The 15,096-nt window shown below is 40.7% G+C and overlaps 3 protein-coding genes across 3 annotated transcripts; 1 reads left to right on the forward strand and 2 right to left on the reverse strand. All coding sequences in view use genetic code 11, as the record gives it.

Annotated features, from left to right (window-relative positions):
* Window positions 1–920: 920 nt before the first annotated feature.
* EGR_04609 (Mitochondrial ribonuclease P protein 1) lies at window positions 921–2,799 on the reverse strand (the record flags this gene model as incomplete). The annotated part of the gene is made up of 4 exons (XM_024493858.1): window positions 921–1,135; window positions 1,744–1,981; window positions 2,063–2,377; window positions 2,410–2,799. The coding sequence occupies 4 exons, from the start codon at window positions 2,797–2,799 to the stop codon at window positions 921–923; spliced, it is 1,158 nt and encodes a 385-aa protein (XP_024351786.1).
* A 902-nt stretch (window positions 2,800–3,701) lies between these two features.
* Window positions 3,702–4,076, forward strand: EGR_04610 (hypothetical protein; the record flags this gene model as incomplete). Its single annotated transcript, XM_024493859.1, has 2 exons — window positions 3,702–3,851; window positions 3,885–4,076. The coding sequence occupies 2 exons, from the start codon at window positions 3,702–3,704 to the stop codon at window positions 4,074–4,076; spliced, it is 342 nt and encodes a 113-aa protein (XP_024351787.1).
* A 1,344-nt stretch (window positions 4,077–5,420) lies between these two features.
* EGR_04611 (Resact receptor) lies at window positions 5,421–13,941 on the reverse strand (the record flags this gene model as incomplete). Its single annotated transcript, XM_024493860.1, has 10 exons — window positions 5,421–5,456; window positions 5,675–5,837; window positions 6,393–6,621; window positions 7,824–7,905; window positions 8,645–8,876; window positions 9,140–9,276; window positions 10,420–12,398; window positions 12,675–12,811; window positions 13,030–13,175; window positions 13,780–13,941. The coding sequence occupies 10 exons, from the start codon at window positions 13,939–13,941 to the stop codon at window positions 5,421–5,423; spliced, it is 3,303 nt and encodes a 1,100-aa protein (XP_024351788.1).
* Window positions 13,942–15,096: the final 1,155 nt, after the last annotated feature.

Raw genomic sequence — 15,096 nt, forward strand, 5'->3', positions numbered from 1 at the left:
GTCGTGTTGAATGAGTGCGTCTTCTGTGCTGCACACACAAAGTAAGTCGTGCCTTCTGGGCTGGGTTGGTGCTTCAGAGGTGTGGGGTGAGTAGTGAGTGGATGTGTGTGAGTGAGTGAGTGGGTGGATGGTTTGCAGCTTACCAATGAGATAGATGTGTATTGCCTTAATAGACATTGATGTTGTAACACAAAGGTGATTTCCCTTCATTAACCAAGTTTATCAGCTATCGAAGAGGCTACTTTTCACACAATGAGATAAGTGGAGGACACATTGCCAGAGTATGAACCCACTACCGTTTGATGGCGTGTGGGAGTGGGGTCCGGTTGCCCAGCTCTCACGACCTTCACGTTTGGTCTAGACGTAAGTGTTAAGCATTACGCTACTGGAAGTTGTTCTAGACACATCGCTATCGAGTGATGTGTTCAGTGGTACCACTTACTTCTTCAGGATGACGCTTTCACCGAATACGGCGCTAACTTTACGAGAAGATTCTACAAATTTGGAGCCGAGTTCGAAATGGGAGAAAAACGTGGAGATAATAAAGGCGACCTCATTGGTTTACGGCACACAAAAATCACATTTAATGGGTTTCAACGATTTGCTAGTCGATGTGAGAACCATGACAATCACCAAACGGATTTCTACGATTCTCTGATAACACTAATGCTACTACTACTAAAATTTCCAATTTATTTTACTATTTCTTAAAGAACAACTCTACCTACCTTAGAATCTATCAATACGTACCAGACCGTTTCAAGTGTTTTGAGCAGTGTCAAATTGAAATAACTTACTAGAGCTAGGACCCAGCGACACGCTGACTGAGACTAGCAGGTTGATTTATTGCTCCAAAATTGACAATCCTGTACAAGAGACAACATTTCGAAACCAATAATAGACAGTGCGAATAAGGAAGATCAGATGCTTTGGAATAGCCTGTTGATGTCTCTCTGGACGGAGTCGTGCTCTCGAAGAAAGCGCGAGGGGATGTTTCGTTCCAAAGCGGTCTTCCAGTCCCCATTTGTCTCCTTGGCTGTGGCCAGAATGGCGTGAATGGTCACCAACGTTAGAGTCTTGCTGCCCGAGCGCCAGTGCACGTACCGCTCCAACGGAAGCCGCATGCACTGCACGCCTGAAAACAAAAGAAAGTTACCGACTACCCATTATCAAATAGTAGAATCCCGTAAGTAATGGGAGCGCGTTAATGCTCGCAGTACGATGCAAAGGGATGACGACATCATAACTCTACCCAGTCAGTCAAGAAACATGAACAAAAATTCCTGTAAACCTTAATCTAGACCTATCCGAAGCAAATATAATGTGACCAAAGGGGCTTATCTAGGATTTTTTTTGAGGAGAATAAACAAAATCCAAAAAAACAAAGCGGCCTAAAACGAAAATAAAACCTCTGAATCCCCTGAAAATTGATTGGAACATATATTGACTTGAATATGAAAAATTGACCCAGCAGTCTAATGGCAAAGAAAGTCTTCCGCAATAGTAAGGAAGTTAACGATTACAATCATTAAATGTGATGCTTCTGACATCAGATTGACAGAAAAAATAAACACTACCAAATAGGCGTAATTAGTTATATTTCGATAATAATGACATGAATGCAGCAAAACGCAATTACCGCCATTGATGAAGATAACAGCTTTGGAATGTGTTCATAGATTCACTTTAAATGATCAGATGGAGCTACGCCTCAGGTCAAGTGATAAAATCAGAAAAACGCACCAGCACGACGAGCCTTTGCATAGGTGACGGGACGGCGAATAGCCTTGTCAACGATGCCACCAACGACGAAGGCGGCATCATGATCGAATTCGCCATTTTCAAAGGCGCAGGATGCATTCGGGCTGAGATATATCAGTTTGCGACCCCTCATCACTTCACTGAAGTGTTCCGATCGTACCGTGAAGGGACATTTATCCAAACCCCCAAGCCTTTCCGAATGCAGATTCGGAAAATTGTCCTATCAATTAAAGCACATCAATTGAATCACCTTAAGCAGAAGGATTTGATGAACTCCACCAAATAACTCAACGAAACTCACTGAACTATATGTACCAAAGGCCTCCTCAAAAAAGCGATATTGATTAGTTCCGGGTATGAGACTCGTGAACATAAAGTGAAAGGGGAAAGGTCGGATCGTTCGATTGTGTGCGAAAGCCATTGCCAATTGGCGTGCAAGGTTCTTCTGATCCATGATGCGCATTTCGCTTTCATGTGAACAATCGAAAACCAGGGTTTGAGCAGAATCGTCAGCGGTGCGGAGTTCGGCCACCACCCAATCGTCATAGTGCATTCGAACCGGACTGGAAGTTATTAAGCGCAGAATTTGATTTTTCTGCGTCAGTTCACTGGGCATCTAAAGATAAAAACACACAAATATTCCTGTACCTCCTTCACAGCTCTTGCGGCCAGTTTAGCCTTCCTAGCTTCCTTCTTCTTTGACACCTTGAATCGAAACAGGTAATAGCGATTCCGAGCACTGATAGAGGCACAACACAAGAGCTCCAGATAATCCAGGGCAGATAGGTTCGGAGGCGCAGGTCTACCACTAGCGATAAGCATATTATGTTCGGCTTTAATATACTCAAGCCTTTGGGCATCATCAGAAGTCAAACTCTTTAGTACCTCTTCAGCAGGTTTCGTACGATCTAGGAGATAAGGAGCGATAGATATATGCGTTGGGTAGAATCTGCATTGTGCTGTAAAGCTGGTAAATGTTGGGGATAAAATGTCTGGAATTGGTCGACATTTGAAAATAGCACTCACTAAACTCTGCATCACAACAAACACCCCAGTGACCCTGAAACTGGCAAATCAGCGATTCGCGGAATAAATGAGCTGCTTGAAATAAATAGGAGAATGGCAAATAATAAAAGCAATGAGTCGGGATGTATATCAAGTCTAAAAACTCAATTCAGCTTATTAAACCAATGTTTGTTACATGGTTTTAGTATGATCAGTTGCAAATTAATTAAGCTGAAAATAATGGATCAAGGATAATGAAAGTTAGGTACATACAGAAACAATGTATTAAAGAAGATTATTGTGCCAAAATTAGGCATTGCAAGTAAGTTAGTATTTATAGCAAATAAGTGAATGCTTATCATGCACGTTTAATACTACGTGATAAACCGTATGAAGTATTGGTTATTTCTGGCAGACCGGAACTATGGAATACAATGTTATGGAAACAGATCCGCCCACTTTTTCGCTTATTTATTATTAATCACATTGTTACTTTTAAGAAGGAAGGTGATAGCTTGTGTACTCTAAACTCAACACGCAAATACATTTTACTACTTTCGCATATTATTGAGCTGTTCGTCAACCAAATCACAGGTGTGGCATCTTTTCCAAATTGCTTTTCTGCTGGTCCTACCAAAGTCATTGTCATGGACTTATTTAAGTCAATTTTGTTTACATTAATTTGACTTTGTTCGTTATTTCGATAAACATCTGATTTGTCGCGCGTCCACATGCTTCGTTGCCTTTTTTTGCCGGATTTCCCCCAGATTCTTTTAACTCCTCTGACGCCTTTAAATCATAAGTTTGTACAAGAAAGTTCTGATTTTGTTGAGATCCCATGATAAATGCCTTAGACCTTAATTCAAACCTTGTCTTCTACTCATTTTGTTTGGTACCACAGCCATAACCTAGCTACTTTATTATAGATTGCTACAATGGATGAGCCAACCAATTGTTCAGATCATTTTGAATTATTCAAGAGCGATATTGAAACCCGATCCAGTGAACTAATGCAACATTTGGAAAGTTCTAGAAATACGTTTTGGGAAAATCTTCACGCTTGTCGGGAATACGTTATTGAACGGGTATACTAAGTTGTCTTGTTTGCTATCACTTAGATTAACTTTTTATTTAGTGAGCTTGAGTCGCAAGCTTTGTATGAGCAAAAGCTAATTGATGATAAGGCACAAGAGCTTGGCATTGACATTATGAACACTTTCGAAAGAATCGGAGCTTGCGTTTCCACAATTGATGCTTGCAAGCAATCACTGAAAAACCTATCTTTTGATGCTCGCGTTGCTAAAGGCTAAAGATGTTTCCACAGTTGCGTTTGTACATTCAGGAAGTTTTGAATCATTATTGATGGCAATTTGGGCCTCTTTGTGATTACTTTATCCTCCTTTAATAAACGTTGCTTTTCTTTCTTTTTTAATACATCTAAAGGGGTTAATTTCGGAACGACTTTTTTTGCTTAGTTTTGTATTTATAGTGAAAGTACTCTGATAATACACTAAACTATAAACCAGTGGTGAATTTCAACGGTGAAAGATTTGTGGGAATGTAGCCTTACTAAGCCTTTAACTTCAAAAGGAAACAGAAAGTTACGCACTATTTTGCTTTTAGTATGGTTTTACATCTATCACTTAGCCTATGTTAGTTTATTCTCTTATTCTTTGAGCAAAAGCTTTTGAGTTTAATGGATTAAATTAAGTCGTCGTTTTCATGATTTAGCAACTAAAATTGAGAAGATTGGGAATCACTTTTATGCCTGTCATCAAAGTGAGCTATCAAAGTACATTGCTTTACTTGACAGAGATAGCGTCAGCACTTTCTGCGTATACACAAAAACTTGCTAAGTTTTTGGCGGAGCCTAATCCCATTTAATTATCCATCCAAATGGACGCCAGAACCGCTCTGAGTGGCACTGTTTGCTAATTATATCCGTCGCCTCTGCTCATTACCTTTCAAGCTAGAAACAAATTGCCATTTTATTTCAAGATGCAGCCCGCTTCTCGCCTGAAATTTTACTTATTTCCGAGTTTAGTTGACTCCTTACCGCTTATCTTATTTAGTTAACTCAAATTCAAATGATATCGCCCTACGAATACCCGAAAGTAAACAAAATTACTGCTTTACTAACAATAATTCCTGTTTGTCGCTCAATTAAGTAGTAAGCATAAGAGACTGCTCTTTGTCTTTTTTAATTTCCCGCTTGCCATACACTCTTCATTTCTTACATATAAGAACAGAGAATTTCTCAAATTAGCCTATTAGACTTCAACAGAAGTATTTCCATCGCCATGACTTTAACTTTATCTTTCTGAGATAGCAAATCGTTCTCTTAAATAAGCTTGAAATGCAACAACTATGATTCAGGTGTTCGAGTTTACGAAGTAGGATGTCTCGACCTAGTGAATTGCAGTTAATGCCACATCATTTTGGAGGACGCGTGTGCCTAAGGATGGGTGTTGCTACGACCTGTCCAGCTTAGGCAGAAAACTAACTTGCATTCAAAGCACCCTATGTACTTCAGTAGTAATCAGCAAGATGAATGATGTGTGAACTTCCAAAATTTTAGTGACCTTCCACCAAAAAATCCAACTGCCTTCTGTTGCAAAGTATAAAGTGAACTCGGTACCACCTTCAACAGGGTATTAGCGAAGGACATAGAGCTGCAACGGCTTGGTCCCCTAAAACAAGAAATAAATACCTTGAAAAATTTCTCAACGATGACGAATGATTTCTGCAAACTACTAGAGTGATAAAAAATTGGATTCTGAAATTGTGGTTTACCTAAAATTGCCTTTGGTTCAGCCTAATAACACAAGGAAATGTTTTCAGAAGCACATATACGCGACCACTTATGGTGAGAGGTTTCCCTTTCTGGAAGTTCTGCATTTTAACTTACCCAAAGCTGGACTTTATGTGTTTCTGTGAGCGCGTAGTCCTTAAATTCCTTCAAAATATATTTAATTTTCGTGGTGACTTCGGAGGTTACCACCACCTCCATTGCCTTCGCGTAGCGTTTGAGTTCCAAAACATCCTCCAACGCACTTCCGTAAACAAATTGACTATTTAACACAAAAAAAATATAAGATTTTATTTTCTTGCCTTCAACAATTTAAAACTTTGTTAAGTGGGGTCGGTTCAAATACATTTATGTCTCACAGGGTAGAGTTTTGCTTTCCCATTTTGAAGAAGCTATTCTTTCTTGTAAATTAGCTGTTTTATTGGTTCCTTCAACTTTGGCAACCCACAAAGTGGAATAAAAATAGCCGAATTTACAGCGGGATCTTCAGTGATTTCTCCATGAAAGCAACTGATGTCATGGTCACGTGCCTGGGGGTAAATGCCCTTTGAGCAGACCTTAAAACATCATCCACAAAAATAAGACTATTAAAATATTAACTTAAGAACTTTTGTAACCTCCTTGTTTCGAAATTCATAAGTAAAATTTTGTGAACTCTCACTCTGCAAGCATTGAAAGAAAATTTCCAGCTAAAAGCAGTCTTTCGGATAAATCAAAAAATTGCTTTAATTAAGTGACGTTATAAAACTTGTTTTATCCAAGCGTGCCTCGGAGAGAGTTTTTATTCAAGCAAGTAGTACTTTGTAGCCCCACTGACCAGGGAAGGTAGGCGCCTAGTGGTCCGGAAATAGCCTTAGCACGATGCAGCACAGCACAAAATTTAGGATGCGAGGCGGGATGAAATGCCTTGGCAGCGGTGAATTCGCGCTCCACTTGGCAGATGACTCGAAGGAGGTGGACTATCAGCTTCACCTCCTCCATTCCAGGCGTGCTCACGTCCCCGTGGACCATGGCTACGAAACACACGCCGTCGTTTTCGAACCCGCCTGTTTTCGGAGTGACAGCATGTACATGATAAAAAGCCGAACGTTCACTTGTTACTTGTAAACGAGAAAGTCCAACTTGAAATTTTCAAATATTTTGCAAAATGGTGTTAACCCAAGTCCTAGTAGTTTTGATTTTTAACCTTAATCGTGGTAGCAATTTCGACTGTTCTGGTTACCCTGCTGCGTCGTTGCAACTTTGGGAAAAAATGACCAGACTTTTTAAGACTGTAGTGAATAAAAACTCCTTAATAGCCTAGCAACGCAGATTTGAATTACCATGTCGTAATTTGCTACTTGGTTCAGGCGAATGTAATTTGACTTGCATTGTTTGAATGCATTCACACAAGGTCTGAGGCATGCCCATTCAAACAGACTAGCGGAACTCAAAATCACGACAGACTTCAGGAAAGTTTACTTATCACTTAACTGGTGAGAACAATGCTTCGTGCTTGCTCTTGTGGCCATATCATAAGGTTTACCATAACATCATACTCTGAGGAGGTACTAAGGCAACTTCGACTGTTTCATTTGTGTCACTTTAATGGCTGCGCTTCTTGAAGCAGGCAGAAACAAGAAATGAACAATTGTATTTACTTCACAGACGGTACTTGATAAAATAATTCTTGGTGGCTAATTCCAATCCTACTCCTCGTTGCTCGATTATGACTTTAATTCGCCAAGCTGTCCCGTCTCCCACTGCATTACGTCTGGCAGTCTACACCCGTGTCATTAAGCAAATGATACTCCATTTGGCGGCGAGCTTCAAACGCAATTTTTCTCCCAAATCACAGTGCGTATGAAATAGTGTGAACGTTTCCATGGAAGAATTGTTATTTCAATAACATTTGTGCACATGCCTTTTGTCCATAATTTATGCTGGTGTCTAAAATAGAGGAAATTTTCTATATTACCATTTACCGATACTAAAACCTGTCTCGGAGGAAGCTTGACCACAGTAGTCCAGTTGTTCCAGTACTCTGTTCAAGGCTATGCAACTCAAAATTTAAAAACTGTAAATGTTTGACAAAAGTAATTTTTGGTTCAATGGAAAATCCGACCGATCAGTTTGCGATACAAGTAGATTAAAATGGCTGTCATAAACTGCCATAAACGTGTTGATGGTAGTAACCGTGTTAACGGTATGAATGCAGGCGAAGTGCAGGTGCAAGTGTGATAAGACGAAGAGGCGATTTGCCACTCACCAGGGGACGCCAAACACCTCAACAGAGGGTCGTTTGCGTGCTTCTCGGCGATCTGCTTCAAGCACTGCAGCTCGTGCAAGACCTACAACCAAAGTGAGGCTTCAAAGGTAACTAGAAAATAAAAGAGCTTTGAATTGCGGAAAAAAAACAATGGTTAGTACTTTTGTGCACTTTTTACTTGATCTCAATCGGAAGCCCCTAAGGGTAAAGGGGAAAATACTTTTGAATGGATTATAAGGTCAAGTTAATTCTATCAATTCAAAGGAAAATTTGTCTTACCAAAGTAGCGATCAGTGAATATTGACTCCTTTATTGCCCTTTTACCTAGAATTTTAATGGGCAGAATGGCGGCAGCAGATGGACCATAAACCTAACCAAGAGTGGATTACTTAACACACCGTTATTTCTTCAGCCGGTGCTGCATTTCCATGCGGTGGTTTTGCCCCTTTACAATAGCTCTTCGGCTCCAGGATGAAGCGGGAACATAGCAAAATTGTGTTAGGGAGTTCCACTTACTTCATTTAGAAAAAGGCTTTTCGCTCGGAAATTCAAAGAGGGGGTATTTTGGGTTATTAATCTTTGATTACATACAGCTTTCCACCAGAAAGAAAAATCATGTTTTACTCATTTTGAGGAAGAAAGTTTTTTGCATTGACGTCACCAGCATTGATCCTCTTAAGCCGAAGGCTACCAACTTATCACGAATTTACATATCACTTATTCACAAAACCTTAATAAGAAAATGGACCGTTCAGCGACAGCCTGCTCAAGAATTTAATTAGAATTCATTGAATTAACAAGTGGGAAGCAACTAGACCTACAGTTGTTTCATCTGCCAACGCGGCGGATTGAAGGAAAGCCTGGTCCAGACTGACCACGGCGAGGAGGACGTCCTGCGGCGTCGCGACTGTAGACGGGGTCAGTGTACCTGTCACCAACCCTTGGCTGTAGTCGCGCGGGAAAAGTCGGTCCAGTTTTTGGCACATATGCGCCTTCCTCTTGGCCACCTCTCTCTCTCGCAAGGCGCAGCTGGCGTCCAGGTCAACTAGTCGCCTTTTTAAGCAAAATCTTAATTTTTCTTCAAGACCTGGTTCATTGCTAATGGTAAGTGTGAACTAAGCGTGGATTTCCTAGCTTTGCACTTAACCTGGTTATAAAAACATCGTATATATTAGGCCGTTAAAATTAAGATTTTGCTCTTTCGGCTTACTCCTCAAAGTAATATGCTTAAATCCACTTTTAGCGGTAGGCACTAGAAATTATGCGGCCATTTGTTTGATGGTAGTCACCTCCAAAGAAATTTCAGCCAGACTTACGCGACAGCCGCTCGGATCATGTGATGGGCGACAGATCGCTCCTTGGGCACGAGGCTTGCCAGGGTCTTGAGGATGCTACGAAAACTGGGTCTCTGTTTTTCCGAGTGGTCTACACACGACTCCGTCGCCTCACGTATCTTCAAGAAAGAAACACAGCAAAAGGAAAGAATCCTGAGATGCTTATATTGTTAAGCAACGCTTTAACATCTTGAAGGTGTATCTTATTTGTCAACGTTTTCTACAGCAGTTAAGTTGGTTTGCATGTGTAACCAGTGGAACCTTCAAATGTGTCATTTATTTTGAGAAGTCCCTTTTTAAGTAAGTACTCCTTTCTGTCCTGAACACGTTTCAAACGCGATTATTTACTAAGCTGAGTTAGTACAAAGCCTTCACTTGTCTCCTGTATGACTTGGTGCAGCATTTATCATTGGCATGTACCGACTGGAGATGGTCCTGTTTCAGACCACTTCTAATTCATCCCATAATCTCAGGTATCTTGATTGAAAAAACAAAAGCACTGAAATGTCTATGTAATTATAAACACGCCAGCCTCACTGGCCGTTCCAGCACATTTGAGACTTGGAACATCCAAGAGAAAATTTTTCTTTTTACAAACACCGAGGTAAGTGTAAATGCTGTGGAAACTCTATAGGAAGAAAAAATTTTAAAAGGATTGCAAAAAACTTATGCAGATTACAGTTACTTTGAATGATGCAGACCTTAAATAATCACTTGAGTCAACAATTAGCTCCACTCATCGCTTAACACCTTACGTGGAAATGATTGCCCATTCAGTACCAAAATGAACACGAAAGTCTGTAGTTCCGGACAACAGTGCCCGGTATATTTGGGAACAAAAAGTGCTTGACAATAAAAACGCATCATTGGAAGCTGTTACGAAATTCTTACCACTTTTTAAGCAGCTGAAAGTTGGTAGATAGAACCTCATAGACTGAAAGGGGATCCAAATGCGACGTCTTGAATGCTCGCGGACTGTTTTATGGTGACAGATAAGAAGTTTTATGCAAAATTGGCAGCTTTAAGGTTTGTCTTGAAGAAAGACAAATTTGATTAAAGCTTATTTACTCAACTTTGTTAATGTACAAAATAGAGGCACGTAATACCGAATGGGAAACTTGTTACGTGTTTAAATTCTTCTTCTTTCACCAATGACTTGCAATTTATTTTCCACTTAACCTTTACGTGGTTGTTATTAAGGAACCACTAAACAGCATCATGTTCCACCTTACAAAATAATATAAGCGCCAAAATTTACTAACTTTCGAGGGCATATTCGGTGAAATGGAGAGTTTGCAGACTTTGTTGCAAATGGCCTCTGCGAGTTGGTAATCACGTTGGTAGACATCAAGTGCAGCCTGAAATGGCACCTCTAGATTCCATATCTCCGTAAGAATCACTCCAAAACTATAGACGTCGCATGCCATAGATTCGTACTCACTCCCGGTACCCTCTTCCGCATCTGTGTCCACCGGTTCGGTGGCTCTGCCCCGCTTCGTTTCCGCGTGGTCCCGCCTCGAAAGAATGTTATCTATTGTTCTTGCACTTCTGTGTGCTGTAATAAAGCTTTTTAACTGAGCTGGTGATCTCCACACTAGTCTTAAGTGTTCCGGTTGCCAGCAGATTCTGAGACAGCACCGAGAAGAACCCCTATTTGCACTGTGTTTGTTGTAAAAGGACTCTGATTGAACCAGCTCCTCTACATTTTGCCAACAAGCAATTTTAATTACCCACCGGCTATCCAATAGACAAGTGAGACTAGAAAGTCTTCCATGGATGAGCTTTTTGCTATGGAGATAGGCCATTCCGGAGGCAATGTCCGAAGCCAGATTCAACTTTATCGATTGAGAGACTTCGTACTGTCCGCTGTGAAGCAACTCAAAGAGGCTCCCACGGACGCAAGGCTCTACGATTATGTAGTAGATCCAGGGGAGGATAAAATCTGATTCGGAATAACCCTGCATCACAACCCTAGCTCCTCGTTGTTTTTTACGCATTCCTTTCAAATGTGCTGCAAGGATGCTACACTGTATTTTATTCTGGGTTACAGAGGACTTGGCTAGACCATAGAATAGCTGAACATTTTCGTGGTCTACAGCGGTGTACTTCTGCAACTTCAGACGACCCTTCTCCATAAACTTCATGGTTGACCTGATATTTGTTGGTTTGAGAAGAACATCCGCACCCTTGTATTGTCCACTAACAGGTGTGGTCGAAAGAATTGAGTCAGCATAGACCCAAGTGTTGATGGCACTTTTCCCACAGTTCTTCGAGGCACAGTACGGGTTTGAGGTATTGCGATCAGAATTGTTCTCGAATGCATATTCAAGAAAGGCAGCATTTTTCATTTCAAAATCATGAAGAGACGTTTGAAAGGCGTCAGAATTGTCAGACGGATCCATCTTCTCAATGTCGATTATGTATTCTGAGATGGGATGGCGATGCGAACAGAGGTAGTAAGTGAGGACGACTGAAACCACAAAGAGAATTACGGCTGTAGTAGAGAGAGTGAAAACGACGTCTCTATAGTCCTCCTTCGAGTCCACAAAATGCCCCCAAATACGGCTTCTACGATGTGTTTCCTCGTTAGCAAGTTTCTCCGCCGATACAGTGAGGTCTCGGCTATTGCGACAGGACATTTCGCTTAGATCCATCAACATATTCTCTCCTTTGATCTGACAAAAGCCATGAAATTTTAAAATCTCCTCAGAAGATTCAGAGGAGGTCAACCAGTGAAGGAATCGGTAGAGTTCAACTTGCAATCGGCATGCAGTACTAAAGCGCCTTAGTGGGTCCTTAGCCAGTACCGTGACGTTATATGGAGTGGCAGGTAGATCCTTTCTGAAAATGATGTAAAACGTGTAGACTAGGGGATATATAGCTTCAGATGGGTTTACACTGTCATTTTTGGATTTAGTTTTATTGCTTTCAACGCCGGAAACATTGACTGTAATTCCGTTTTGAAGTTGAAGCGAAATTGCCGTAAGGGAAGGGACAGTACCAAGGAAGTAAGCAATCGAGTAGGGCACGGAATTCACGAGACTAAAGCCCCCAGATGGTAGGATAGTGTGATAGACGGAAAGGCCGCTGGGGGCTTTGAAATCCTGCATAGAGCTCATCAGACCATACTGTAGCTGCCATATGCCGGAGGAGTTGCAGAGAAATTCAGTAAGCGCAATGTTCTCACTACAATTATCATCACGCAGAATCAGATGTATGGGCTGACCAATGAACGGTAGATCTGTAAATCACAAAGACAAATTAAATGAGCAAAATGTCAGGCTCTTCAATACACAAAACTTGCTCATGCGGTTATATTTTTAAGGGGTTTTCGCCCTTGCTAAAGAAACCCTCTGGTATGAAATCACCTTAATGGTAAAGATAAACACCGTTTAGCTGGTGGATGGTGGTATTGGTTTGCTTCACTTATTTTAATAAGGGATAACATATATGTCTTTTCCTATAAAACTGGATTATGGCTTCTACAGAAGGGTTTCGTATTGCAAGAAAGCTACACCTGGATTCCTTTGCCGTATTCGAATATCACTCCAATATCGCAGTTTCCCTGTGAATATGTCCGATATGTCACTGAGGCTGAGAGTAATTTTTACGTCTCTCGACAGCTCTGGCAGGTTGTAGTAAAATACAAGAGGTCTAAAATGAATGATGAAATGCATGCAAATACAGGTGAAAATTGAATAAAGTAAAAATATTTATGTAGGGGCAGCACTTCTTTAATTTTTGGACATCTCCTGCAAGATTCATGCAAGTGGTACGTTGGATCAAGAAAAAACTTAACGGGAGCTGAAATCAAAGCATGAATAATACATGATATCGCTGGAAAGGAGTAGAAGAAAATACCCAAAACTCACGCAAAGGCAGAAGGTAGAATGGAGTAGTTTGCAGAGACATCATTCGGATTCGCGGTGGAATCCGCTAGCAATGCCGACTGTTTCTCTAGGCTCTTTGACGGTGTGGAGGTATCAGTATGAGAAATAGCTGAGATTAATGGAACGATCTAAAACCGAAGACAGTTTGGGGTTTGATGGTTTTTTAACCAAAGATAAGACGAACAATATAGGCAGCTAGGCACATTTATAGTCAATATCTAAAGCAGTCACTACCTTACTTATTTGCGTTTATACTTTGAAGTTCGTTTCACCTCAAGCATAGACACTGAATACCGATCCGCCTGGGTGGTCATGTTGATAGGCTGTCTAGCCATAAGCCATCAAGGGAGAACGCATTAACACTAACGGCCTCTATGACGCAAAACATGTAAAAATTCAAACTTTGGAGAATTCCCCATGATGCTTTGATTTCGGACTAAATTTTGAGCTCAAATTAAGATACTTGAAACAATGTTTTAGCTAAATCTACGAAAGTAGTTGGTAAACAGATATATTGCTATACATTAAACAAGAAATTATTCCAAAATCAACATGAAGCCGATTTTTATGCAAACTTTTCACATCCACGATCACTGACCATCTTTTCAATGCACTTTAGCATGCCTAGCATGCTTTGGTGAACTGTAGTGAGGAGTACTATAAACTACCTAAATTAGTATTTACAGATATTATTAAGCATAGAATCAGAACTTAATATCAGTAAAAGCCTACAGTTAAGCGACTCCTCCAAATTTGGCCGTAGCTCTGAAGCAGTCTCTGCCACAGTAGACGGGTGTTCTCCGTTCCCGCGACAGCAAGAGGTAGGTCAGGAGGGTCTTTGTTCGCATCCACCTGAGTCACTACTATCAGACCAGCAAGGACCATTGAAAACATGTCCGCTAGTAAAACTGCAAGCAATCGGTCCTGGGTAGCTCTTTTGCAGCCCCAAGTTTACTAAATTCCTATTGGATTCGGGGGCGAGAAGGAATGTGAAGACGAGGCGTGTGGATTGGTGTAAATGGTCTGAGCGCACCTGCCGTACTGATGTGGACGAGCGGCGCAAAAAGATTAAGGCATTCCTGATGTTGGTGTAAAATATTTGATTCGCTTTAGCAGCTCGACCCCATATGTTTCCAGCGTATAACTAGTAATTACGCACAAGACGTAGTCATTAACCGACAAGTTAGGGGATTACGTGACTTTATTCGTCATGCAAGAGACGAAAAACCCGGTAGTACTTAACCTCATAACTATTTTATATGAGTTTATTATAAAACCATAGGAAAAGTGACAATCTGAATGTAATTTATGCACTACATTGTTACAGAGGCAGCTGTTGCTCATGCGCTGATTTGGTAATTTGCGCAAATACGCAGTCACTTGAGTCTGAACGGATAGTACATCAGCTCCGCGGGTAGCCCTCAGGCCATGATGACAAAGCTTAGGCCCTCTTAGAAGTAAGTGATACTTAATTTTTACAGTGCATTGACTTTTACGTTCATAGGTAAGGCGTAGTTGCAGCTAGTGGGCCTAGTAACAAATGAATGTTGCCACAACCAGCAGCATTAGCCGTCAAAGCAGTGTTTGTAGCCGTCTTTTTCCTATTTATAAAAATAATTGCAATAAGGCTATCAAAAAATCATTTCAATAATTTTGTAAGACCAGCCTACCTTAATAAGCAGTAAAATTGCGTATTTACTTATGTTTCTGGTGCCCATTAATACTCTGCTCAAAATAGTTTTTTAAAGATACTTTTAAACAAAATTTTTACGAATAATACGATTGTTTAAGATAAACCTATTTTTTAGTAAACGGCGTGAGTGGTAGCGCCTTGTTTCAATCGATCAGTTATATCAATCATCTAACCAGTTGCAGTAGCAAATATTGCTTTTAGGTCACGCGCCTGGAGAACAGTCAATGGTTTCCTCAATTTCTCTAGCCCATAATTTTATAATAGGCATTTAACAAAGAGCTTGCACTTGGCATTCTTTCAGTAATTGGTGGAATACTAATTCATTTCTCCTATGGACACTTTTACACCATTGGTAA

This window comes from Echinococcus granulosus (genome assembly GCF_000524195.1).
Source record: "Echinococcus granulosus chromosome Unknown EG_S00029, whole genome shotgun sequence".
NCBI classification, from domain to species: Eukaryota; Metazoa; Platyhelminthes; class Cestoda; order Cyclophyllidea; family Taeniidae; genus Echinococcus; species Echinococcus granulosus.